This window comes from Uranotaenia lowii, chromosome 3 (genome assembly GCF_029784155.1).
Source record: "Uranotaenia lowii strain MFRU-FL chromosome 3, ASM2978415v1, whole genome shotgun sequence".
Lineage (NCBI taxonomy): Eukaryota > Metazoa > Arthropoda > Insecta > Diptera > Culicidae > Uranotaenia > Uranotaenia lowii.
Genome location: NC_073693.1, coordinates 349,233,251 through 349,260,075, shown reverse-complemented (window position 1 = coordinate 349,260,075; position 26,825 = coordinate 349,233,251). Strand labels below are relative to the sequence as shown.

Here is a 26,825-nt window from a genome sequence, read left to right as displayed (position 1 = left end):
AGGAAAAATAAAAAACTGGTAGGTATCGGATGAAGAATCACTGCCATATCACAGACATACCGTGAAGGCACCAATGGCCGCGCATTTAAGCTATGATGAATGTTCTCTGTGCCGTACAAAAATCGTTTTTTGTGCGATTACGAAAAGAAAGGCACTGACACGTAGTAAAACTTACGTACTTTAAGGGAAAAATTTGAAAGCGAGAGATTTTTCATTGTAACGTCACAAAAAACGCGAATTTGTAAAAAGTGTTGGTGTACCAATGGCCGCGCACTTCTTAATTTGGTTTAAACAGTGAATGAGGTATCCAAACAGTTTAAAATGTTGTTTACATTGCTCTCAGGCTCATTGCGAATATTCTAAGGTAAGAATTTTCAAGATTTACACATCAAACACCATTCCATTGTTTCCATTTGTTCCCATTTGTTTCCATTGTTTTGTGAAACTAGTCTGGTGCAAAATTAGTATGAGACGCCATTTTTACAAAGCATTATTTTGCCGGAAGATATATTGGAACAATGTTTTCGGTCGCGATTTCGTTGAAATATCACAGATCCGGCGAGCTGTCTGAAAATCCACGAGGAAACTGACCAACTATGAAGACTATACAGATCCGAGTTGCTATTTAACCTTAAATTTCTTACATTTTGTAGCAATTTTCATTAGATGATTTCTTCTGATATTGTTTCAAAAATTGAGTTTTTTCAGCCGGTTATATAATGGAAAACATTGATTGGAAAGCTTGTTTGTGAATCTTATGCAACCTTTGTGAACTTCCGAAGTACTTCTCTACGTTTAACTGCTGATAAATACTAGAAGACTTTCCGTACGCGGCGATAGAAACATTCAAAAAACGAGTGTACCAATGGCCGTGCGCAACAAAATTGTCATTTTTTCCGCAACAGAACCTTCAAACTGTTCACTTTTTCCACAATTTGAATTCATTATACAGCCACAAATAACATACGTTCGAAAATTTTTACCAAGGTGCTCTAATTCAACAAAAAAAAAAAATGAATTACAAAAAGGGACCCGCATAGCTCACTTGCCAAGGACAACAGACAAAATGGCATCCGGCAAAAACGATGTTTGTTTTTATTTTTCTCTGACCTCAAAAAGTAAAATAAATTTATTTCTAGTATGGCAAGTGAAAGATAATTAGCGTAGGTATCAGAAAATGTGAAACATAGAAATTTTCGTTGTTGAATTTCGGAGAAAATAAAGATTAAAGTTGAAAGTGCGCGGCCATTGGTGCTTTCACGGTATTACATTCGAAATAGTGGGAGGAGAAATAATCAGGGACGTTTATAGAGACCCCCGGAAAACCAACTGGAGTCTCTACAAACACACACTTGAAACTTGCAAACCTTTGCTGGGTGTGGAAATACGAACAACAAAGCAGTTAGAGGAAGCTTCAAACTGTTTTACCAATAAAATCATTTACGCTTTTGAAGTCAACTGTCCACTGAAGGAACGTGTTTCAAATAGAAGAGCTCCCGGGTGGAACAGACAGCTCGAAAAGTTAAGGAATAAACAAAGAGACTTTTCAACAAAGCGAAAGCTGACTTAAACTGGGATGAATATCGTAAGTCCCTAAGTTACCGAACAATCGGTAGATTTTACCGAAATTCCTGTAATTATAACCGAAATATTAATAAATGGTATCGAAATATCGGTAAATGTAACCGGCAGCACGGTAATTTTATCCGATAAATCGGTAAATTTTGCATGTATTTTTCTAATTATTACCGAAGGGCCAGTAATATTTACCGGAAACGATAAATTTTACCGAAATTTCAACTGAAGCTGCACAGCGTATTATGCGAGATTATTCGAGTTTCGAATCATCTCGCGCAATGCGCTGTGCATAAGCTGAAATTACCGGACGTTTCACGGTTTTCGGAAAAAACTTACTGAAAATTTTACAGTTTTCGGTGAATTTCTAAAATTCCCGCGTGAGGCAATCCGTTATAGATTACTTCAGGACACGCAAGACGTTTTTTTTTTCTCGTGCAAATAAGGTGAAAGACCAAGGAGAAAGCTTCTCTCCTACTCATAAGACGCCAAGCAAAATTTAGACATTTATGTTGTTTTTAACCTGTTTCACATTCTACTCGGGATTGTTTCACCGAAAAGTGATAACCTAGCTTGGAAGTTAACGAACTTCAGTCATTCCTGAATCGATTAACGAAGTTCTGTTGAAAATAGACGTCAAAATCATCAATCGATTACCGAACTGGTTCGGTAAAAAAAAATCTAAAACCTTTAAACCCTTATCTCACGTTAACTGTTAAAAAATTCCATCATTCTATAATAAATTCTTACTAACAATTTCAAGAGTATTACTTAGTTTAAAGAGATCATATAACAGAAAACAATGTGCAATAACAGTGGCAAAAGATCAACAGTACCATGCTTTTTTTGAGAACACTATCTACAGAACGGTGCAAACAACTTTTCATTAACTGTGAACTTAAACTCAATGAAAGATAGAATGTCGAAAAACTTTTAAAATGTTTATGCAAAAAATCCTCGAATACAAAAAAAAACAAAAAAAAAAATAGTATTTCTGGTGCACAAAACCACCACCACCGCCTTTGTGTGTCGTTGAGAAAAATTTCGAACAATTGCGCCTTAGTGGATTTTTTTTCCAAATTTCAAAACATTAATTGGGGGAAACAAAAAAAAAACAAATCAGATAATTCGCGCATTAAGTTATACCTGAGTTGAGCTCGCGCACTAGCGAGCTCATCGCCGACGAGACCGAATCGGCGGCATAGTGCAAATCGTTTCGATTGCCCGGTACCAATCCGGGTACTGCTCCCAACGGCAGGCGACTTCCGGGCATGCCATCTGGAATGGGTTTTGTGAGGGATGTTTGGGATTTTCATACCATCATAATTGAGGCACAACCACACTCTAGAAAGTGCGGTTGTGCAGACAGAATTTTATATGTGAATCAAACCCACCAACTTGTGGAAGAATTCGGATTTAACTATTGCTGTGTTCATGGAGGTGAATGTCTATTTCTTCAAGGACAAACGTTAATGCCGAAAGAATGTATTTTTTTAGAGTGGAAGATTTTCATAGCCTCATAACAGTGAAAGAAAGGAAACTCGCCAAAATGTCGACAAAATTTCCAGTTTTTGAAGTGCTATGGTAGAGATCGATTCAAATGTAAAAAACTGCTCATTCAAAAAAAAAAAATTACTGGATCGAACCCTTCCCGCTTTCGTATTATTCTGGTTTTCAATCGGTGAGCAATTTTGTATATTTAGTTGGTATGAAGGATAAGAGAGTTTTGATTTCCAAAAATGCATATCAAGCTCGGATGGGATGAATTTAGGCGAAATCGAACAAAGCGAATCCTCAAGCAGCTAACATTCCAATTTTTTTAGAGCGTTTAAAACCACATCGTAAAGGTAAAATTTCACAGAAAGCGGAAGCTGAACGACGATAACAGCTAAACTTTTTGGTTTTGTTTTTTCCGGTTATTAGTGGCGGTTATTACAGGAAGCCGGTTAACGAAAGCTACTAGTAGTAGTGACAACTTTTAGCCCGAAAACGGATGTCAGTACTCACTGTTATTCCCATTGGGAACGTATCCTCGCATGTCCATCGGATGCGGATGGCCCATACCCGGAGGTTCCTGGTGATGACTGTTCATGAGAAGGGCCTGCTGCTGTTGCTGGAGAATGCTCTGCTGCAGGTGGGGTGGCACATTCTGAGGTAACGCGGGCCCCCGGAGTTGATTCGGAATTTGCGGACCTTCAATAAAATTTAAAAAAAAATTAACAACTTCCCGAAACAAATCTGTTACTTCTCTTACCTTGTGGAAGTGGCGGACTTTTGCCGGACCGTGGACTAGAATTGGGCGTGGAGCGAGGGCTCTGGGTTTGGTGGTTCTTAAGCATCCGCATTAGACCTTCAAGTTGGCCCATGAGCTGCCGTCGAGAGTCCTGTAATGCTCCGAGATGACCTTCCAGTTCGCCCTTCCGTTGCCGCAGGGCTCGCAGTTCACTCATGAGGGCCGGACTTTCGGGCGCAACCTGTTCCGATTCCTGCTGCCGGCGGAGTTTTTGGATTTCGCGCATGATTTCTTTGTTTTTGGATTCGAGCTGCATTATGAGTTCCCGCTGGGCCCGGGAACTGTCCAGGCCGATCTGCACCGGATCCGGGGCGGAGCCACCGGGCTGGAATGGAAATTCACGTCATTACACATTGTTTAAATTTTTAGTAAATTTGTCTACCAGGAGGATCTTAAGTTTAGCAAGGTTTGATTTCTGAACATTCAATGTTCCGAAGTCTACGTATGTTTTATCTGTTGTGCTCGTAGATCTTAATTGCAGTCTGAAACCCTGACGTAATCCATCAATTCAATTGATACCTGCGAACCGTTTACTCTTGAATATCGTGTTAACACATTTATACATATATTCTTTCCATTATCGGAATCGACAAAATGTCAACTAAAGTTTTTCATCCTGCAATACGCAGCAGCTACAAAGCTCAAGGAATACCTTGACTTGGAATGACTGCGGCCGATGGGCTGGAAGACCTGTAGTCTGGAAGACCTTCGTCCTGAAGGACCAACGAACTGAAAGCTCCACTGCCTGGAAGACCCTCGGCCAGAAACACCCACGGCCTGGAAGACCCACCTCTGGAAGATCCACGGCCTTGAAAGACCCACGGCCTGAAAGAGTCTCGGCCTGAAAGACCCTCGGCCTGAAAGAGTCTCGGCCTGAAAGAGTCTCGGCCTGAAAGACCCTCGGCTTGGAAGACCCACGGCCTGGAAGACACGCGATCTGTAAGACTAACGGTCTGGAAGACCCACAGCTTGAAAGATTCACGGTCTGGAAGACCTATGGATTAGAAGAACTACGGCCTGAAAGACGAACGGACTGAAAGTCCCACTGCCTGGAAGATACATGGCCTGGAAGACCCTCGGCCTGAAACACCCACGGCCCGGAAGACCCACGGCCTGGAAGACCTTCGGCCTGAAAGACCCTCGGCCTGAAAGACCCTCGGCCTGAAAGACCCTCGGCCTGAATACCCTCGGCTTGGAAGACCCTCGGCGGCCTGGAAGACCCTCGGCAGACTGGAAGACCCTCGGCAGCCTGGAAGACCCTCGGCCTGGAAGACCCTCGGCCTGGAAGACCCACGGTCTGCAAGACTCACGGTCTGGAAGACCCACGGCTTGAAAGACCCACGGTCTGGAAGACCTACGGATTAGAAAAACTTCGGCCGGAAAGACCAACAGACTGAAAGTCCCACTGTCTGGAAGACCCTCGGCCTGAAAGACTCAATCCCTGGAAGATCCACGGCCTGGAAGACCCACACCCTGGAAGACCCACGGCCTGGAAGACCCACGGCCTGGAAGACCCACGGCCTGGAAGACCCACGGCCTGGAAGACCCACGGCCTGAAAGACTCACAGCCTGGAAGACCAACGGCCTGGAAGACACACGGCCTGGAAGACCCACGACCTGGAAAACCCACGACCTGGAAGACCCACGGGCTTGAAGACCCTTGGTCTGAAAGATTCACGGCCTGGGAAACTCGCGGCCTGCAACACTCTCGACCTGAAATACCCACGGCCTGGAAGATCACGACCTGGAAGATCCACAGCCTGGAACACCCACGACCTGGAAGACCCATGACCTGGAAGAGCCCTGGCCTGGAAAGCCCACGGCATGAAAGACCCACGGCCTGGAAGACCGACGGCTTGGAAGATCTACGGCCTGGAAAACCCACGGCCTGGAAGACCCTCGGCCTGAAAAACCCACGGTCTGCAAGACCCACGGCCTGAAAGACCAACGGCCCAAAAGACAAACGGCCTGGAAGAACCGCGACCTGGAAGACCCACGACTTGGAAGACCCTTGGTCTGATAGACGCATGGCCTTGAAGACCCACGGTCTCAAAGAATCACGGCCTGGAAGACCAACGGCCTTGTAGACCCTCGGCCTAAAATATTTGACGTGTTATGTACAAAATGATCTAAACATCTGAATAAAAAAAACCCTGCAGACCAAAAAGCCTATCAACTAGACGAATTGAAGATCTGAAGGTATGGCTACCTCAAGAAATTACAGGAGTTGACAAACTCAAGATTCAGAGACTTAAATACCCAATCATCTGACAAATTTAAGGACCTGATAATTGAGACGTGAAGCTATGTGACATCATAACCTGCAACCTGACGACTCAAAAACTTTACGGCTAAAAGACCTGATAACCTGCAATTCTGAAGATCTTAGAGACCTGTAATCTAAAGGACCTGCAAACCGGAGAACTGAAAGTTCTTAAGACCTGAAGACTTGACGATAAGGAAACTTTCTTTTTTCCTTTACAACTTACCGTTCGACTTTCCTGAGCGAGTCTCGCGGCATACCTCGCGATAAGCCTGTGCTCTTCATCGTTCGAATTCGCCCCGCCACCGCCACCTCGCGTCAACGAGGTCCCATTACTGTCCAGCGACAATCCAGTGCCCCTAAAAATAAAACATCACGCATAAATATTGGTCATTAGTCCATGAGATCATATTGACACCCACCTCGAATCCAAGGTACTGCTACGATCGTACATCCCCGGGATCATTCCCCCATCGGAGAACCCATTGTGTGATGGAAGTGGCGAGGGTGGCACAATGTGGGACAGGTTCAGCGTCTTTTCCGGCTGTTCCGGGAACCTCGGTAGCACCTGGTTCGGTTTCTCCGGCACACAGCGGAAGCTTTTCCGCAGCGAGTGTCCGATCTGTTTGCTAGGACTCTTGTAACTAGAATACTCTTTTACCTCGTGATCGTTCTGATGGTTCAACGAGACCCGGCCCTGCCAGAAGCAATCCTGACACAGCTGATAGGCATGACATCGCTGGCACCGATACCGGAAACCGGTAAAGTTTTCCCTCAGACAAACCGAGCAGATCGTTGGATGTACCACGGCTTCGACGGTAGCAAGTCGGTGTAGCAGGGGTAACCAAACGAGACAAGCTGGTCCAGGTTCCGCCATCAGGACGGCCATAAAATCGTTCACGGTGATTTTATTCTCGACAGGGAAGATTTCACTTTCCAGTCCCTCTTTGTAATGGAATGTTGGAGATTCAAAAACGGCCGCCGGTAGTGCGAGGACCTCCCGCAGAAAATCCCCCAACTTCCAGTGAATTAGCTGACCCGCTCCATCGGAAATTTGTGAAAAGATATCTGTGAACGAGGAGAAATCAGTGTTAAAATTTATAAATATTGAACTCATCTACAAACTCACATCTTAACTTATCGACCATTTTCCCCGAACACATGATGGCCAGGGCGACCTTAATGGAGAATACCCGGATCTTGCCGGAGTTGTCCCCGGAGTAGGCTGCCAGCAGCCAATTCAGCAGTAGACTAGCTTTGGAATCGACAGGAACTTGTTGCGTGGGGGGAAGACGTTTGTTCAGATTGTGATAGAGCGAGGAAACGAGTGTCTCCAGCCGGCTCACGCTGACCTCGTTCTGGTGCTCCAGGGTGTTGAGGCCATTCTCCCGGAACGCCTCGATCACGTTCCAGATGTCCACCAGGTGCACTGCAAATAAAAATCTTCAGTTAGGACAGATTTTAAGCTTACAGAAAAAGAACTTACAATTGGTGGACTTTTGGACATAGCGCAGCTTACAGGCCGTTCGGTACGAGGCAAACCGGATGGAATCGAACGATTGGATCTTGAGGTCCTGCAGTATCGCCACCCGTTGTTCCATGGTGGCGATGGAAGGGACCAACAACTGTAAAAAGAACAAGAAATAGACGAAATTCGTTAGAACGTGAATTGTTACTTCCGATTCAAATCTGGTTAAAGTCCAAACGAAGCTCCAATGCCTTTTTAAAAAACTGGAATGCAAAATTTCCTAAGAATCCCCTAACATTAAAACTACTCAAAACTGGAAAAATAATGCCAAAGTCTTCGAAATTGTGGAAATTCTCATATTAATAAAAAAAAATAAAAAGTGTAAAATTTGTAAAAACTCTTAAAATGTAACTTTCAAAATTGACAAAATTAACAAAAATGACAAATTGCCAAAAATATCATAAACATTTTAGCAGCCCAAATTGTCATATTAATTTAAAAATTTTCCAAATTATTAAAAATGTCAAATTTTCAAAAATTGTTGAGATTTTCAAAATTGACGAGATTGAGAAAATTGTCAATATTTACAAAAATGTCGAGATTCTCTAAATTTTCAAAATTGTCAAAACTGTCAATGTTGTCAAATTATTTGACATTGAAAAAATACACCAAATTTTCAATTTTCAAATGTATCAAAATTGAGCAAATTGACAACTGTGATGAAATTGTCAATATGTTTCTACAAAACCACCAAAATTGTCAAAAATGACAAAAAGACAAAAATTCTAAAATTTATAAAAATTACAAAAATTACAAAAATTAAAAAAATTACAAAAATTACAAAAATTACAAAAATTACAAAAATTACAAAAATTACAAAAATTACAAAAATTACAAAAATTACAAAAATTACAAAAATTACAAAAATTACAAAAATTACAAAAATTACAAAAATTACAAAAATTACAAAAATTACAAAAATTGCAAAATTACAAAAATGACAAAAATGACAAAAATGACAAAAATGACAAAAATGACAAAAATGACAAAAATGACAAAAATGACAAAAATGACAAAAATGACAAAAATGACAGAAATTACAAAAATGACAAAAATGACAAAAGTGGCAAAAATGACAAAAATGACAAAAATGACAAAAATGACAAAAATGACAAAAATGACAAAAATGACAAAAATGACAAAAATGACAAAAATGACAAAAATGACAAAAATGACAAAAATGACAAAAATGACAAAAATGACAAAAATGACAAAAATGACAAAAATGACAAAAATGACAAAAATGGCAAAAATGACAAAAATGACAAAAATGACAAAAACGACAAAAATGACAAAAATGACAAAAATGACAAAAATGATAAAAATGACAAAAATGACAAAAATGACAAAAATGACAAAAATGACAAAAATGACAAAAAATGACAAAAAATGACAAAAATGCCAAAAATGACAAAAATGACAGGAATGACAAAAATGAAAAAAATTACAAAAATTTCAAAAATGACCAAAATGACAAAATTGACAAAACTGACAAAACTGACAAAAAAGATAAAAATGGAAAAAAATGATAAAAAATGACAAAACGGGCAAATTTGACAAAATGACAAAAACGACAAAAAAGACAAAAATTTCAAAAATTACAAAAATGACAAAAATGACAAAAATGACAAAAATGACAAAAATGACAAAAATGACAAAAATGACAAAAATGACAAAAATGACAAAAATGACAAAAATGACCAAAATGACAAAAATGACAAAAAAGACAAAAATGAAAAAATTAAAAAATGACAAAAATGACAAAAATGACAAAAATGACAAAAATGACAAAAGTGACAAAAATGACAAAAATGACAAAAAATGACAAAAATGACAACAATGACAAGAATGATAAAAATGACCAAAATGACCAAAATTACTGAAATGACAATAATTACAAATATGATAAAAATGACAGAAATGACAAAAATTATAAAAATACCTGAAATGAAAAAAATGACAAAAAATACTGAAGTGACAAAAAAGACACTAATTACAAAAATACAAAAATTACTGAAATGACAAAAATAACAAAGATGACAGAAATGACAAATAACAAAAATTACAATAAATGACAAAAATGACAAAAAATAGTTAAACTCACAAAAAATGACAAAAGTGACAAGAATGAAAAAATTCAAAAATGAGAAAAATGACAAAAAGGATAAAAATGACAAGAATGACAAAAATGACAAATAATAACAAAAATGACAAAAATGACAAAAATGTCAAAATGACAAAAATGACAAAAATGACGAAAATGACAAAAATATTAAAAATGACAAAAATGACAAAAATTACAAAAATGACAAAAACTACAAAAATGACATATATGACAAAAATGACAAAAATGACAAAAATGACAAACATGACAAAAATGACAAAAATGACAAAAACGACAAAAATCAAAAAAGCCACAAAAATCACAAAACTCACAAAAAAGACAAAAATGACGAAATTGACAAAAATTACGAAAATTACGAAAATGTCAAAAATGACAAAAATAACGAAAATGACAAAAATGACAAAAATGACAAAAATGACAAAAATGACAAAAATGACAAAAATGACAAAAATGACAAAAATGACAAAAATGACAAAAATGACAAAAATGACAAAAATGACAAAAATGACAAAAATGACAAAAATGACAAAAATGACAAAAATGACAAAAATGACAAAAATGACAAAAATGACAAAAATGACAAAAATGACAAAAATGACAAAAATGACAAAAATGACAAAAATGACAAAAATGACAAAAATGACAAAAATGACAAAAATGACAAAAATGACAAAAATGACAAAAATGACAAAAATGACAAAAATGACAAAAATGACAAAAATGACAAAAATGACAAAAATGACAAAAATGACAAAAATGACAAAAATGACAAAACTGACAAAAAAGACAAAAAAGGACAAAAATGACAAAAAAGACAAAAATGACAAAAATGACAAAAATGACAAAAATGACAAAAATGACAAAAATGACAAAAATGACAAAAATGACAAAAATGACAAAAATGACAAAAATGACAAAAATGACAAAAATGACAAAAATGACAAAAATGACAAAAATGACAAAAATGACAAAAATGACAAAAATGACAAAAATGACAAAAATGACAAAAATGACAAAAATGACAAAAATGACAAAAATGACAAAAATGACAAAAATGACAAAAATGACAAAAATGACAAAAATGACAAAAATGACAAAAATGACAAAAATGACAAAAATGACAAAAATGACAAAAATGACAAAAATGACAAAAATGACAAAAATGACAAAAATGACAAAAATGACAAAAATGACAAAAATGACAAAAATGACAAAAATGACAAAAATGACAAAAATGACAAAAATGACAAAAATGACAAAAATGACAAAAATGACAAAAATGACAGAAATGACAAAAATGACAAAAACGACAAAAATTACAAAAATGACAAAAATGACAAAAATGACAAAAATGACAAAAATGACAAAAATGACAAAAATGACAAAAATGACAAAAATGACAAAAATGACAAAAATGATAAAAATGATAAAATTGACAAAAACAACAGGGATAGCAAAATTGACAAAAATGACAAACATGACTAAAATTTTAAAAAATACCAAAAAATATTCCAGAATTGTTCAAATAATCTTCATTTTATATTATCAGTATTTTGTTCATTCGCGTGATCTTTTTTAAGCTACTCAATCAAATCATCATCAGCTTTGTCTTTCTTTCAGCAGAAGTTTCGAAGCGCAAAAATCAAGCCATAATCCCAAAAAGTATACCTATGCAAATTTACCGAGCTAAATTTCTTCAAGTTGAGATTTCTTCCAAAGTAAAGTGAAATCAAACAGCCCGAAAAACCATTAACAAAGTTTGGCAATGCCTTTAGCCAAAGAAGGGAATCGAAAATTCTCCACCACCGGTTGCCTTAAATGAAGGCGCAAGAAAATGAAGGTTCATTGAAAATTTCGGGGCGCACGGGGTGCGCGAAAAAAAATCAATTAATAAAACCCACCAGCGTCATTATCATAATCATTTGTGATGTGATGGGTCTAACTTCAACTGCAGATGTTTCTATCCAGCCTTCAAAATTGTGGCTGACTGGATGTTTAGGAATTTGTTTTTGTTTCCGATTACGGAAAAGCACAATTGTGGAGGCAGAAATCGATTGGATTGAGTTAATGTTTGTTATCAAAATTGAAAATTCAGATTTGAGGAAAAAAAAACAACGGGGGAACCGGTTTGAACAGTTTTTCTCTTTAACGAATCCACCAATTCGTTGAGGAAATGTCAATACTGCTGACTGTGACATTGAAAAACACCATTTTGATTGCTCGAAACAAACAGTGAAACGTAATTGATGATTAACTTGGCTTGGAGTAGCTCGCACATCTCAAGGTTTGTTTGATTACCGGATACCTGTTTTTTGGTTTTTTTTTTCAAATGTTATATACAGTTCTGGTTTCGAGGTCAGGACGTCAGTAGAGTCGATTAAAATTTCAGGAAAAATGTTAAATTTCAACAATGATTTAGGAGTTTCAACCTCAACAAATTCTGTTCATTTTCTATTCAGCTGATTTATGGGAATGGCTCTGCGAAATTTGATGATGCATACTTCCGCAGCATCCCCGAAAAGCTATACGCATGACGACGGATCTGGATGCTGTTTACGTTGTGGAAGCAAAAGTGGAAAAGTGGAAAATAAAGGCGCCAACAGCTAGGCGTCGCCGATAATGGCGGGCGCCAATAGGTCGTCAAAGTGAAACCGGTCATAAACCAGCCAGTCAGCTCTTCTGAGGACTAATACAGCCACATTTCTATAGGTTTACAGCAGAGATGATGAATCAATCCAATCTCCGGAGTTCAGCTTCATAGAGCATCACATTTTATGACCGAAACCACACCATACACCGGAAGCAGTTCTTCTGATCAGCGTTCGATTTTTCCTTTTCTCCGTGCCGAAAGTCAATTTAATGGATTAACCGATGAAATTTTTTTTCGTAAAGAAAAAATACGGACATAAACATCGCATTATGGCGACGAAAAATGTTCAAAGGGAAATTTGCATAAGCAAATGATAAATCACTCAGCAAAAACGTCGTGTCGTTTTGCCGTCGTTTTACACTGTGTTTACACCAGAAAGATAAAAACCAATCGATGGTTATGAAACGGCCAGGACTCCCCTACAGATAATCGGGTGCCGCAATCGGTTGGGTATTAAAATTTAAATCGAACAATCATTGAAACCGATTGGCTAATAAAATATGCAATTTTTCATTAGCCGGCTTCATTCAGATACCTAGATTAATTGTAAAAGTAACAGCCACATCGGCTGCCAGACTTCAGAAACGAGTTTCCCTATCTCGGTGAGCAGTTTTTTCCCGAGTTCCAGAAAATTTCATGAATTCATTCAGAGCGAACCGTACGCGGCATCGTCGGCAGCATGAAATAAACCAATTAGTGGTGCTCTTGAGGACTGCACATTGAATAGTGGTTAGCCATTTTTCAAATCTCATCCAGTCATCGATAGCTGCCCGGGAGGGCCTCAGCCGTCGTTTTCGCACGCAAATTTGCCCTTCTGCATTGAAATACATGAACAGTGCTGAACAGATTTATGGTACAGCTGTTGGTTAACTTCCTAATCAATCGAAGACCGTACGATCTAATATATTTTTTTAAAGATAGGTTTTAGTTTTAAACCGATCCATCAAGTTCAATAGAAGGGGAATTGTTTTCCAAACAACACGAAAAATTTTATTTTTGGAGTTTTGTGTTCAAAAAAAAATCGCTGACAGGACAACTTTGGGGAAATGAAGAATCATTTGAGTTCAAGCGAGTTGAGAAGACTGCTTGAAATGATGAATAAGCGTAATTAAAGGACAGCTCAAGTAATCACAAAAAGAGAAATTCAAGCGAGTTGAGTAGAGCATAGCTTAAATGTTCATGTCTTAGCGAGTTGAGAAGACAGCTGAGACATCCGGGGTTTCAACCAAATAGCGGTGGAAGCAATAACAATAGCGGATCAAATGGTGGCAGATCATCCAGCAATTCCGGGAGGCATGGTGACGCAGCAAAGACTCACGTTGCAGCCGAAGCAGCAGAGGAAATGCAAATGGAAGCAGGTGAAGAAACTTCGGCAGGATCGTACAGCATAGGAACGAGGAAGGATATTTCGAGCTCCAAGGTTTTCGTGTCAACGGTGGTGGTAGCGATTCGCGATCAAAATGGTGAGAAGCAGCTAGCACGGGCGTTACTGGACAATGGATCCCAAGTCAACGTGATGAGCGAGGGGCTTTGTCAAATGCTGAAGCTGAAACGTCGGGCGATTTGTGTTCCAATAACTGGAGTTGGGCAATCCGAATCAACAGAGCGCCATGCAATCAGTACACTGGTTAGTTCCAGAGTCACGGATTTCTCCATTGGTTTGGATTTTCTGGTTTTGCAACGGGTGACATCGGAACTTCCCTCGGTAACTGTGCCTATATCACATTGGAACATTCCTAGCGGTCTTAAGATGGCGGATCCTCAATTCAACATCAGCGGTCGCATCGATCTGTTACTGGGAGCGGAACATTTCTTTACTTTTTTGATCAACAAGAGGTGAAAAGGATGGTTTTGGGTCCAAAGCTTCCAATACTAGTGGATTCAGTTTTCGGGTGGATTGTTTCTGGTCGGGATGAAAGTCTTCAACAAAATGGATCGATTCGATGCTGCACGGCAACAACTACCGAAAAAATCAAAGAGCTATTGGAGAAGTTTTGGAAGGTGGAAAGCTGTGATGATCAACCTGCCTGGTCCAAGGAGGGACAAAACGGCGAGGAAGACTTCAAGCAGAGGCATTCCAGAACTGAAGATGGTCGGTACGTAGTTCAGTTGCCGAAACATGTCAATTGGGAACGGATGTTGGGAGATTCGAGAGTGATGGCGTTGGTCAGGTATCGGAAACTGGAGAATCGTTTGGACCGGAACCCTAGCATGAAGGAATAATACCACGCATTTATGCAGGAGTACTTGGATATGGGGCATATGCGAAGGAAACGGATGAGGAATTACAATCAGAGGCTAATGCAATGGATCAACCGAAGGTGTTCTATTTGCCGCACCACGCGGTGATGAGAGAATCAAGCACCACTACAAAAGTGCGAGTGGTATTCGATGCTTCGGCACGCACGAACAGCGTATATTCACTCAACGATGTATTCCCGAAAGGACCTGTTATTCAGGATGACATATTGAATCTCCTAGTTCGCTTCCACAAGCATGAGGTGGCGTTTGTGGGAGATGTGGAAAAAATGTACTGGCAAGTACTTCAGGCCATCAATGACGCTCTTCGACTTCGGATTTTCTTCCGATTCACCAGGGATGGTCCGATATAGGTCTATGAATTGCTAACTGTGACATATGGACTCACGCAGTCATCTTTTCTGGCAACTCGGGCTCTGACGCAGTGGGCTGTAGATGAAGGAGAGGAAGGAACAAAGGCTCGTCTCGCACTGCAAGGGGATTTCTATGTCGACGATTGAGGAGGAGCATCAAATGTGGACAAAGCCATTGAATTACGAAAAAGTTTGACGTCATTAATGGCTAAAGGAGGATTTCCAATCCGGAAATGATGCTCAAACAAACCGGAGGTTTTGTCCGGTCTACCTGAGAATCAATTGGGGACCAACCTCACGATAACCTTTGATTTGAATTTCGATGAGAAGGTTAAAACTCTAGGGATAGCTTGGGAACCTAAAGCAGATCAACTCAGGTTCATATACAGTGTTGAAGATAAAAATGGCGTATGGACCAGGAGGCGTATACTGTCGGCAATCGCCTCGGATTAATCTCCCCCGTAATAGTTACCGCAAAAATGATAATGCAGGAACTGGCACTACTTCATACGGGATGGTATGCTCCGGTACCAGCAGAACTACAGCAGAAATGGCAGGACTTCGATCGCCAATTGTCAAAATTAGCAGAATTCAGCATACCCAGATTTGCTTTCATACCCGAATACTTTGATGTTCAGCTCCATCGTTTCGCCTACGCATCGGATCTTGCGTATGGAGCTTGCATATATGTTCGTTCCAGTGATCGACAAGGCAACGTACGCACCGAATTTTGACATCAAAATCTAGAGTCGCGCCTTTGAAGCGACTAACAATTCCAAGACTAGAACTCTGTGCAGCTAGGGAAGCTGTCCACCTATACCAGACAGTAAAAAAGGCCCTCAATTTGGAAAACGTGCAAGCATATTTCTGGTCGGAATCAACTGTGGTGTTGTACTGGTTAAAAGCTCCACCCAACTCGTGGAAGACCTTTGTCGCAAACCGCGTTTCAGCAATCCAGACAAATACGTACGGGCACCCATGGCTGCATGTGGCATGCAAAGAGAACCCCGCCGATCTTGTATCCCGTAGAATGAAGGTCGAAGATTTCCTGGAAAGTAAAGTGACCTTTGGAAGCAGGGTCCTTTTTGGTTGAAGCAGTCACCGGTGAGATGGATGACTGATCTCCACCCGAGGAAGCAGATTTGGAACCCCGAACAGTCACTCAAGCTACCGCAGCAACACAAGAAACCAGCTTCATCTTCGAGCTTCGATATTCTCTGATTCCATTGGTAAGATTAGTTGCACTTTGCCGACGCTTTGCTGCCAATTGTCAAAAACCCGGCCACAAAAATACTTCGTAATTTCTGACGGTGCAAGAGATCAATTCAGCGAAAATGGCCCTTGTAAAACTGGTTCAGGAGGAATGCTTCGAAGAGGAAATCAAATCCTTGAAAAGGCTCTACCATGTTCCACACAAATCTCCTTTGAAACTACTCTGTCCTTTCTTGGATAAGGATAACATTATCAGAGTTGGCGGTCGGCTACGGAATTCGCTAGAGAACTTCGCAACAGTGCATCCAGCTGTACTTTCAAAGTCGCATGTCTTCACTCGCCTTCTCATCGAATATTACCACCTTCAAACCCACCATGGAAAATGCCAAGTAACGTTAGCGGTCATGAGACAGGAATTCTGGCCAATCAATGGAAAAAGAGCGGTGTTTCCGTGTGAATCCCAAGTCGATTGAACAACCGATGGGTCAACTTCCGTCCACACGAGTTCGCCCAGCTCGTCCATTTTTGATAACTGGAATTGACTTTTGTGGACCTTTCTACTTCAAACCCCCTCACCGCCAAGCAGCCCCTTCAAAATGCTTTATTTCGGTGTTTATTTGCTTCACGACAAAGGCAATACACCTTGAACTGGTTATGGACCTATCAACCGCTGGATTCTTAGCCGCACTTCGTCGATTTGTAGGACATCATGGACTTCCATCGCAAATTCACTCAGACAATGCGACGAACTTCCAAGGATCAAAGCACGAGTTATACGAGCTGTACAAGGGAGTCAACAGCAAGACTGGACAACAGGAGATCGGATCGGAGCTTTCCCAGCAAGGTATTTCCTGGCACTTCATTCCACCCCGTGCTCCCAAGATGTTCCAGTCAATATTATATTTTTCAATAATTATATGACTATATAATAGAATTTTCAATCATATGCCAACTGGCCAGGTATATACACGGATGCCGGAATACCTGTGAAAATATATGAAATTAAAAATTTCATAAATTGTGAACTGGTTGAGCAGATGATTGGAACATTCGTCCAGAATATACATACAGCAACACGATATACATACATCCACAACAAAAAACACGAAGCCATGGTGCCGGGTATGTCACATTCTGCATTGGAGATAGGCCGAAACTTTTGATCTAAAGGATGCAGAGATGGTCATACTTTGGTAAAACTGCGGTGAATCCGTGCACCCATGGTGGATTACCTACATACATACATACTTCATTCCACCCCGTGCTCCCAACTTCGGTGGATTATGGGAGACCTGCTCAATCAAGACCTGCCTGAAAAAGGAAATTGGAACCAACCAACTAAGACACGAAAATTTTTGCATTCTGCTAGTTCAAATATCCGCCGCCCTAAACTCTAGACCTCTAACTCCATTATCTGATGACCCAAGAGATTTAGATGCCCTCACCCCAGCTCATTTTCTATTTGGGTCCTCTATGAAAGCCCTCCCTGAGCCCGATCTTACCGCTATACCCACAAACCGCCTAGCCCACTATCAGCAACGACAGCAGATGTTTCAACGATACTGGCAACGCTGGAGCCAAGAATACATCACGGAACTGCAGCAAGCGACCAAGAACCTCCAGCCCAGCATCATCAGCATCGGCAGTGATTCTACGGGAAGACAATTCGCCACCACTACAATGCCGCTAGCGAGAATAGTCGAGGTACACCCAGGCGCAGACGGAGTGGTACGAGTGGTTACGGTCAAGACGTTCAAGGGGACGTACAAAAATTCCTAAAATTCACTCGGTCCATGGCAACCGTTCTCCAAATCCTCGGGCACCCCACGTTCGCCAGATCACGCTTCACTTGGTCTAACCACCTCGCTCGTTGCGCCCCCGCTCGTCTTGTTCCTACCGGATTCGTAGCGAACACCTGTTTTACAGGACAGTCGTCCGGCATTCTCGCAACATGTCCCGCCCAGCGTATCCGGCCAGCTTTCACCACCTTCTGGATACTGGGTTTGCCGTAGAGTCGCGCGAGCTCGTGGTTCATCCTTCGCCTCCACACTCCGTTCTCCTGTACGCCGCCAAAGATAGTTCTTAACACTCGTCGATCAAATACCCCGAGTGTACGCAAGTCCTCCTCGAGCAATATCCAAGTCTCGTGCCCGTAGAGAACAACCGTTCTAATGAGCGTCATATACAGGTTACACTTCGTGCGAGGGCTTAGTCTTCTCGACCTCAGTTGCTTATGGAGTCCATAGTAGGCACGACTTCCGCTGATAATTCGCCTCCGGATCTCACGGCTGGTGTCATTGTCTGCGGTCACCAGTGAGGCGAGATAGATAAAGTCTTCGACTATCTCCAGCTCGTCGCCGTCGATCGTGACCTTGTTATTACTGGACAAGCGGGTTCGGTCGGTCTCGGATCCGTAGGCCAGCATGTACTTCGTCCTGGACGTATTAATCATCAACCCAATCCTTCCTGCAGATAAGTTGACTGGATCTGTTGAAAATCGTGCCCCGCATTTCGCCCACCGCTCGTCGAATAACACCTTCTAGCGCCACGTTGAACATCATGCAGGATAGACCATCACCTTGTCAAAGCCCCCTGCGCGATTCGAATGAACTCGACAATTCACCCGAGATCCGCACACAGCACTGCGTTCCATCCATCGTCGCCTTGATCAGTCTGATCAGCTTCCCGGAAAAGCCGTTCTCGTCCATGATTTTCCATAGCTCGTTACGGTCGATCGTGTCGTATGCGGCTTTGAAGTCGATGAATAGATGATGCGTAGGGACTTGGTGTTCCCGGCATTTTTGGAGGATTTGCCGTAATGTGAATATCTGGTCCGTCGTTGACCGTCCCTCCATGAAGCCGGCCTGATGACTTCCCACGAATCTGTTTGCTTGTGGCGTTAGGCGGCGGAGTAGGATTCGGGACAGCACTTTGTAGGCGGCATTGAGGACAGTGATCGCTCGGTAGTTCTCACAGTCCAATTTGTCGCCCTTCTTCTAGATGGGGCATTATGTTTGCCAAGTTATGTCGTGAGACGGAATACTACGAAAATAAAATAAATAATTTCAAATGAATAAGGAATAAGCTCCAAATCCATACAAAATATCGAGTGATGTAGTGTAGGTCGCGATCATGATAAATTCCGTAATGGATCTTGCAGGTATGTACGTATTACAGCATCTCAATCGCGGACTTTCAGAGAATGTCGTTTCCTACGAGTGAATCTATATAGATGGGTAAAGATTTTCTCCGCGATGGATCTCTCACTAAAAGCACACACTTTGCGAGGATCACTTGAATAGAATCAGAGCGCTCTTTGGTTTAAGTCGTGGGACAAAGAAGTCAATCCTCGATTTGTTCCAGGAAAAGTTCGAAAATTACATATGCTAAGGGAGATTAATTTAGGAACGTCCATGAGTGACCATGAGTGCGCGAGAGCTATTTCCTGTAATATGTAATAACTTTACTCTGTCACAGATTTGAATAAAGATAAATTAACTTTAAATAACACAACACCATCCCATTTCAGTCTCTAACAATATTCAAATACCCCTTTCTCATAATATGCCAAACTACAAGGGACACGACGACAAAACCTTCTGGGAAGACAGGCCGCCATGCCACCACAATCCCACCGGGATGATAGTAGAAATCCGCCTCAAATCATCCAGACAGAGAACGTTGCAATCTACCTTTAATCCGTTTCACCATTATGAGCTTTTTGTCGACGGAAGAAAAGCTTATGGTTGGTTCGTTTGTAGCCGCTGTAGTAAGTAGGACCAGGGCGACGGAATCTGGCTGAGCCGGGAACCACCCGGGTACAAAAATATGATGAAAAGAGTTCATCTGCGGCAGCCAAGCCTGGCTGGCTGCTTTCATTTTGCTTCGCCGTGGTCCATCGTTCGTCGTGGGTGGGTTTGGATTTATTGGACCGGGATTAGGCAGCCGACTCTTCCGCTGTTGTGGCGAACTGGAAATGCTTCCTAATGCTTCCGCAAAATGTGGCCGGCAACATCCAAGAGTAGCTGCCCATGTCAGATGGAGCAAGAAGGTTCCCCGGGATGATGGTAATTTTGCCAGCCTTCCTTCTTCATGCTTCGATGTTGTCGTCCTCATTCGAGGTCCTCGAGGCGGAATCAATATGCTTAAATGCTTTGATGAGCGGTAAATTCGCCATGAATGGTAAAATTGATTAGATATGGTTCGATTAGGTTAGACTAGCCACGGAACAGTGATTCTTAAAGGTGTGAGAAGGAAAAAAATCGAATCAACATGTATGGTGTGATAAATCCTGTCTTGATTACAAATTCTTCATAAGAAATACTTTATTTTTCATTCACCATAGTTTTCAGTATAATTTAATCAAAGTTCAAATCGACAAAATCAATCTCCTTTTTCCCATAAATCACATTCCAACATTGCTTTGGTTCTGTCTGAGTCAATAAAATATGAATCATGCCGATGACGACAACCTCGACGACCAAAAGGTCGCCCCAACTCAGTGTCCCATAAATTCATTATTTTGGATTCCCATTCTTCGGATTGGCTGCCGCTATAGGAGCTCTCCAGCTTCCCAGAATCGTTCCAGAAATGATCTACATATTGAGACACATACATCTAAAACTTCATGCCGACGAATGCGAGCGGAATAGATGATAGAAGGTAATCGAATAACCAATACTAGAACTAGGTCTAGTTCTGAGTTGCGGCGCCCTCTCAATGTAGATGCAGATGAACAAGAGGCTTCCCAATTGCATCGCGATTACGGAAAACGATCGTATGAATCTTGTTGGCTTGCCGGCTAGCTTCAGAGTCCACTGGAAGCGATTCCGAGTGCATCGACAAATTCTAGTGACTGTTTCCCGCTGTAGTTTAACCCATTTTGAACCTGGGTTCCAACATTTATTTTTTAAAGCTTACCCTGGCATTTGGACTCAGCTATTACAAATCTTCAAATGGGTTAACGACGAAAGCGAGCATTTCTCTGGGACTGACCAGCCGTTTGGCGGCCGTTTTTATTGATGTTGGTCATATCGCGTTTTAATGTGCCCTCCCCACTTCCTTATGGCGGATTAAATATGCGACCAGCGTTTGTCTATTGAAAGCGCCGCGAGATGTTTCCCTACCTGATGATCCATAGGATTCCAATCTGGTCTTTTATTACGAGGGTGGCGTAGAATAGACATCTAAACGGATGCGCTTTTTACGTGGGAACTAGTTGGGCCGTTAAGGTATTTAAAGTAAGTATGTCCGTACAGTATTGTGGGAATATCATAAAAAATACCATCAAAATTGCGATGATAATTTAGAAAGATAGTAGATCAAGTAAACAGCTCTTCTTCGCATACGCGGTATTAAACGAAAAATTCAGAAACTTTTTAGAAATATTGAGTTAACTTTCTTTTGTGAGAATGTTTAATAAAAAGGTCAAGTTGACAGTTGAAAATATCCGATGAGGTTTATTAGCCAAATGAAAATGTTGATTTTTTTTGTCAAAACAAAAAGGTTATTAATGTATTATTTGGCTCATCATTGATATGAATAATATGTATACGGTATACAGTAAACGCTTAAATTGGGATGGTCCTAAAAGAGGGTATGTTTCCGATTCCAGACTTTGGGGGTTCTAATTGTTCTTTGGCCTAGCGGAAGGCCCCGTTCCAATTTTGAGCTCAATCAGTCAACACTTTCGAGGCTTAGCCTGACAACCTGATAAGCCATTGAATTTGCCCGATTTTTGAAAATATGCCTGATTTTGCCTGATTTCTGCGAATGTGATGAAAAATGGTTAGTGAAGTGAAAAAGTGGAAATGTGGCTGAATCAAAGCAATCGAAACATTCCCTTGAATTCCTCATTAAAAAAGGGAATTAAAGGGAATCTTTCGATTGCTTTGATTCAGTGGAATTATTCAACCAAGCAGGCTCACAACACATATTAGAGTGAAAATGAGGAGCGATGACCAAAAAAAAAAGGTCATCACTTTGAGCGAAATTTCCGTTCCTTTGCCGTAGCCTGATTTAGCCTGATTTTTATTTTACCAGTTCCCTGATTTTTGAAAAAAAAAAAAAATGTTGGCAACCCTGCCGGGCAGTCAGTCACAGAGTGCCTCCAGTAGGGTGGGTGCATATTGAGGAAAAGTAGGCAAGGGGTACCAAAAGTTTCTCATTGGTGGGGGGTGGAGACGGTGCGCTTTTTGACAGCGAATTGTTCGCCTACCATGCCTACGATTACGATTGCCTGTCACGCCTGTCACAAGATGGACGATTCCGTGCATTGGTATAAGAACACACCTGGCTTTACTCGCCTTGGTCAGTCAGTCGGCGACAGTGATGTCAACCTTCCAGACTTCCAGGTTTCCAGGTTTCCAGACTTCCAGACTTTTGCCATTTCTTACAGACATTTCTAGACGTTTGAGTTTTGACATAAATTTCCAGACAAAACAGTAAAAATTCAAAATTTTCGTTGCAAAATGGCGGGAAATGATTCTAATTAGTAATTGAAGAGTGAGGAATGCCACGAAGATGATACTAAAACAGGAAGTAAAGCATAAAACGTAGTACCGCCGACATCACCACAATAGTCTCAGGCATTGATAGTGTATAGAATGTATGATTATGTGAAGTTATAAGTGTTATTCCCTAGACGGCAATATTGCGATCTGGTGACCAAAAAAAAAGATCATCACCTATAAAGTACGCCATCCAGACTTTTCCACACTTTTCCAGACATTTTTTCAAAATCTTCCAGACATGTCTGAAAAACAGTTGACATCACTGGTCGGCGAACAAGAAAGCGAGTCAAGTAGTGTGTGTCGGACCCCCCGGCAATTCGTGACTCGGGGGCTCTCCGGTGCTGCTTCTGAGCTTTGAAGCTCCGGAAAGGACTGCACATTGGCGACCGTGACAGGTAATTTCTCGTAAACATCGAAAAATGGAAAATTACAAGAGAAATTGAACCAAATGAAAAGGTAAACAAAGGCGAGCACCGATTCATGTTCAAAAAATGTTCATCAAACATGTCCAAAAATCAAGTTTATAACTACCCAGTACGAAAATAAAGTGGAAGAATGAGTAACCTGAAATTAAACTGAAATATTTAGCATGGCGTAAGGACAACTTGACCATGTTCAAAATTTTAAGTGGATTGAGAGGACAAATTAAAATTGGAAAGCGAGTTGAGAGGACAACCTGAGCATATCGATAGAAAGTTCAAGCGAGTTAAAGAACAGCTTGAAATTGAAAGGCGAGTTGAGAGGGCATTCTGATCGTTTCGATAGAATATTCAAGCGGGTCGAGAGGACAGCTTTAAATTGGAGAACGAGTTGAGAGGACAGCCTGAACATATCGATAGAAAGTTCAAGCGAGTTGAGAGGACAGCTTGATATTGAAAGACGAGTTGAGAGGACATATCATCCTGAACATATCATCAAACAGACATTATGCTGGTGATATTCGAAAAGGTACGAAGGCAGTCAAAAGTCTTAGTAAAGTGTTGTCCCCTCAGCAGCTGGGCATTCCGTCGAAAAACAAGGCCATTAATGTGCAGGACAACCGGACGGTAGAAAAGCGAAAGCTCAATTTCAAAGCAAGGAAGCTTATCAAATTGGGATTGCAAAAGCCGTCGATTTATTTACCAAGGGTCCACTTTAATTTCTCATCCGGAAACCAGGACAAGATTCCGAATTCGTGACGTACCTGACGTTGAAGAAATAGAATTTCTACTTGTGACAGTACAACAGAAACCGGAAGGCACCATCCAGGAGGACACAGTTGCTGATGATTGTTTTTCTAACCTAGATAAATCTAAATTTTTATTTATTCTTCAAATTAACGCGCGTAACATTTTGAATATAAATCGTTTTGATTCTTGAAAATTTGAAATAATTAAATTTAATTGCAAATCGGACCTGATAGTTATCAGTAAAACTTGGATAAATGACAATAAGGCTTAGTTTTTTTTTTAAATGGGACACTTTTTTTTACTGATAGCTCATTTACTAGTAAGCAGACATTCAAAATTTTGACAGCATTTTGCAGCTTGTGAAAAATACTATCCGACCTATTTTTTTAACGTAAAAATTAACGTGTTTTTGAGATATTCACGATGAAAGAAAAAAAGAAAAAAAAATTTGAACAGTTTCCTTCAAAATCTATCATTATTAAATTGATAGCTGACAAAACCGTTGATTAGTCAAAGAATTACTTTGTGTGAGTGGTGGAACAGTATACACACACTGTCAAAAATGTCCACAAAGTTTAAACCAAGCATTGGAGTGAATAACATGACCAGTAACTACGGTTCAGGGTCTTCAGCAGGGTGGTCAGCGAGTTTCGATTTTCATATTTCCTGTTTTTCCCGGTTTTCCGTAAGATATTTTATGATATCCCGGGTTTTAAATATCTAAATATGAAAAAATCTGTATACCTGTTTTTACTGAAGAAGTAGACATTTATGTGTATGGATGTTGGGATATTTTTCAGAACATAAAATATAACCCAATTTTATTTTTATTAAATTTTATTAATGACCTTTTAAACGCTGAGTGATATTACCCAACTCAAATGCAAAGCTTCAAGAAAAATTCTAGTGTCCTGCGAAATTTCTTCGAATATTGACACCTTCTTCTCAGTCTTTGACTTCGCTATTTTAAAAAATTTATTTCCAGGGTTTAGTTTTATACAACATTGCTTTGATATAACGCCATGTGATTTGAAAATTTCGCGTTGAAGTTCCATTGAAAAATTTGTTTATTTTAATCTGCCTTTTTACTGAATTTTACTATTGAGCTCTGGCTTCTTTGCAATATTTGAAATATGATCATGAACAATCAATTTAGGATCGAATTACTTATCCATAAATCAAAACTGAATTGCAAATTGGGATCAAAATTCGAATTTAAATGAACGGGTCGAAATTTTTAAGAAACATTTTCACCACATACCTACTTAACTTTTGTTCAATCACGGATCAACTATTTTGAAATGTTAGAATCGGAATAGTTGATCCGTGCTTGAACAAAAGTTAAGTATGTGGTGAAAATGCTTCTTAAAAATTTCAACCCGCTTATTTTCAACACCTGTAATTTTCTTCTAATCTTCTTCTATCCATCAATAATTTTCAATTCTTGAAATGTTCTCACTATGAGAACACAACATTCACCGATAAGGCTGTAAAAATTAATTTCATTTTTCCTGTTTGGTCTAATTAATAAAATTTAAATTTAAATTTTCAAAACTGTGCTTAGAGTGAAATTTTTAAATTCTGGATTTTTAGTAATGAAGAATGTGGTTATGTGGTTTATTAATAACACAAATAAAAAAATTTAAATTTTCATTAGAATTTTTTTATTAAATTTATGGAATGAAAACTTGAAGTATGGTAAAAAAAAAAGAGTACGCGTACTTTCGCATTCCCCATTCGAAATAGTCGCAAATTAGTCAATTTAATTTCATTCTCATTTGTTAAAAAATTCATTTGATTTTTGTTCCCTGTACATTTGAAATATTTTCTTTACATTTCTGCTTATTTGAGTTTTGTTTCAGCATAGCGTGTCTCTGATGAAGTTTTGAACATAACAAATTCTAGACCAGTTGTAAGAAAAGTGCCTGTAAAGCATCAATCTTAAGTTTCGAAATAAAAATTCAGGAAAAAAAAAACGATCAACATATGAATGCAATGTTATCAAAGTTTTTGATTTCTGTAACTAATTTCTGCATCCAAACATTGAGGTATTTTTTTTATATAAAGATTCGTAAAGAAAGTGCATCAAGGTATTAAATATATTTTATTGATTTTGATTGATTTTATTGAATTTTTCGATAGAAAATTACTTGATTTATGGGTTTTGTGCAATGATACAGTATGCAACTTTATTGCATGCAAGCTTTCATGCAGTTTATTCTCATTTATGAGTTTTTTTGTATTATTTTTTATTACCACCCCCCCTCTTGCGAAGATCCAACTCCGAGTGACAAAAGAAGGATTTGAAATTTGTTCCGGCCTAACACTAATATAGCTAATTTAAAAATAAATTTAGGCTTCACATTTTTTCAAGGTTTTTTTTCCATTTAAATAAAAAAAATTACTATTCACACACAATATCCGTGAGCTGGGAAATAGTTTATTCAAGTTTCGTTATTTTAAAATACGTATAAACTATTTTAGGACTGAAATTGGAACAGCGGCAGAAAGCCTATGACAAATATTTCTCGTCTTAAATCCAGCTCAGGTAGTACATTGGTAAAAATGTCGGATTGGCAAGACGATATAAAAGTAGTGTGAGTTCAATTCTCACTTCCCTAGGGCATTGTGTTTTTTTTAATTTTTTGTTTCTAAGAAGAGTAGTATGAAAAACCCATAAAATGTTTTTCTTGTTTCGCTTGAATGTAATGATCATGCCTCATTTTGCTGAGGAGCTCGAGTCTTTATGCGAGAAGTTCTTTTTCAATCATACCATCTTTGACACAGTACACTTTTCAGCGCAATTTCGGCAAAGAGATTTGCTAAATACATAGACATTGGATTTTTGCAACCTATTCTATGGGTTTACAACTTTGGCCGAATGCA

At 39.8% G+C, this 26,825-nt stretch overlaps 1 protein-coding gene across 7 annotated transcripts in view; it reads right to left on the bottom strand.

Moving 5' to 3' along the window:
• Positions 1 to 26,825, bottom strand: part of LOC129750884 (dystrobrevin beta) — a 138,344-nt gene that overhangs the window by 21,878 nt on the left and 89,641 nt on the right. For 4 of the 7 annotated variants that reach the window (XR_008738520.1, XM_055746032.1, XM_055746033.1 and 1 more), the window contains exons 3-8: positions 7,618 to 7,756; positions 7,261 to 7,560; positions 6,554 to 7,199; positions 6,358 to 6,490; positions 3,830 to 4,193; positions 3,583 to 3,768 (exon numbers count right to left, since the gene is read on the bottom strand). Coding sequence is in view for 6 of the 7 variants with exons in the window: in XM_055746032.1 (XP_055602007.1) it covers positions 3,583 to 3,768; positions 3,830 to 4,193; positions 6,358 to 6,490; positions 6,554 to 7,199; positions 7,261 to 7,560; positions 7,618 to 7,732 (1,744 nt within the window). In the remaining variant the exon portion in view is untranslated. Of the gene's footprint in view, positions 1 to 2,721; positions 2,854 to 3,582; positions 3,769 to 3,829; positions 4,194 to 6,357; positions 6,491 to 6,553; positions 7,200 to 7,260; positions 7,561 to 7,617; positions 7,757 to 26,825 lie in introns of all 7 variants that reach the window. The other 3 variants (XM_055746028.1, XM_055746030.1, XM_055746029.1) reach the window with 1 other exon arrangement.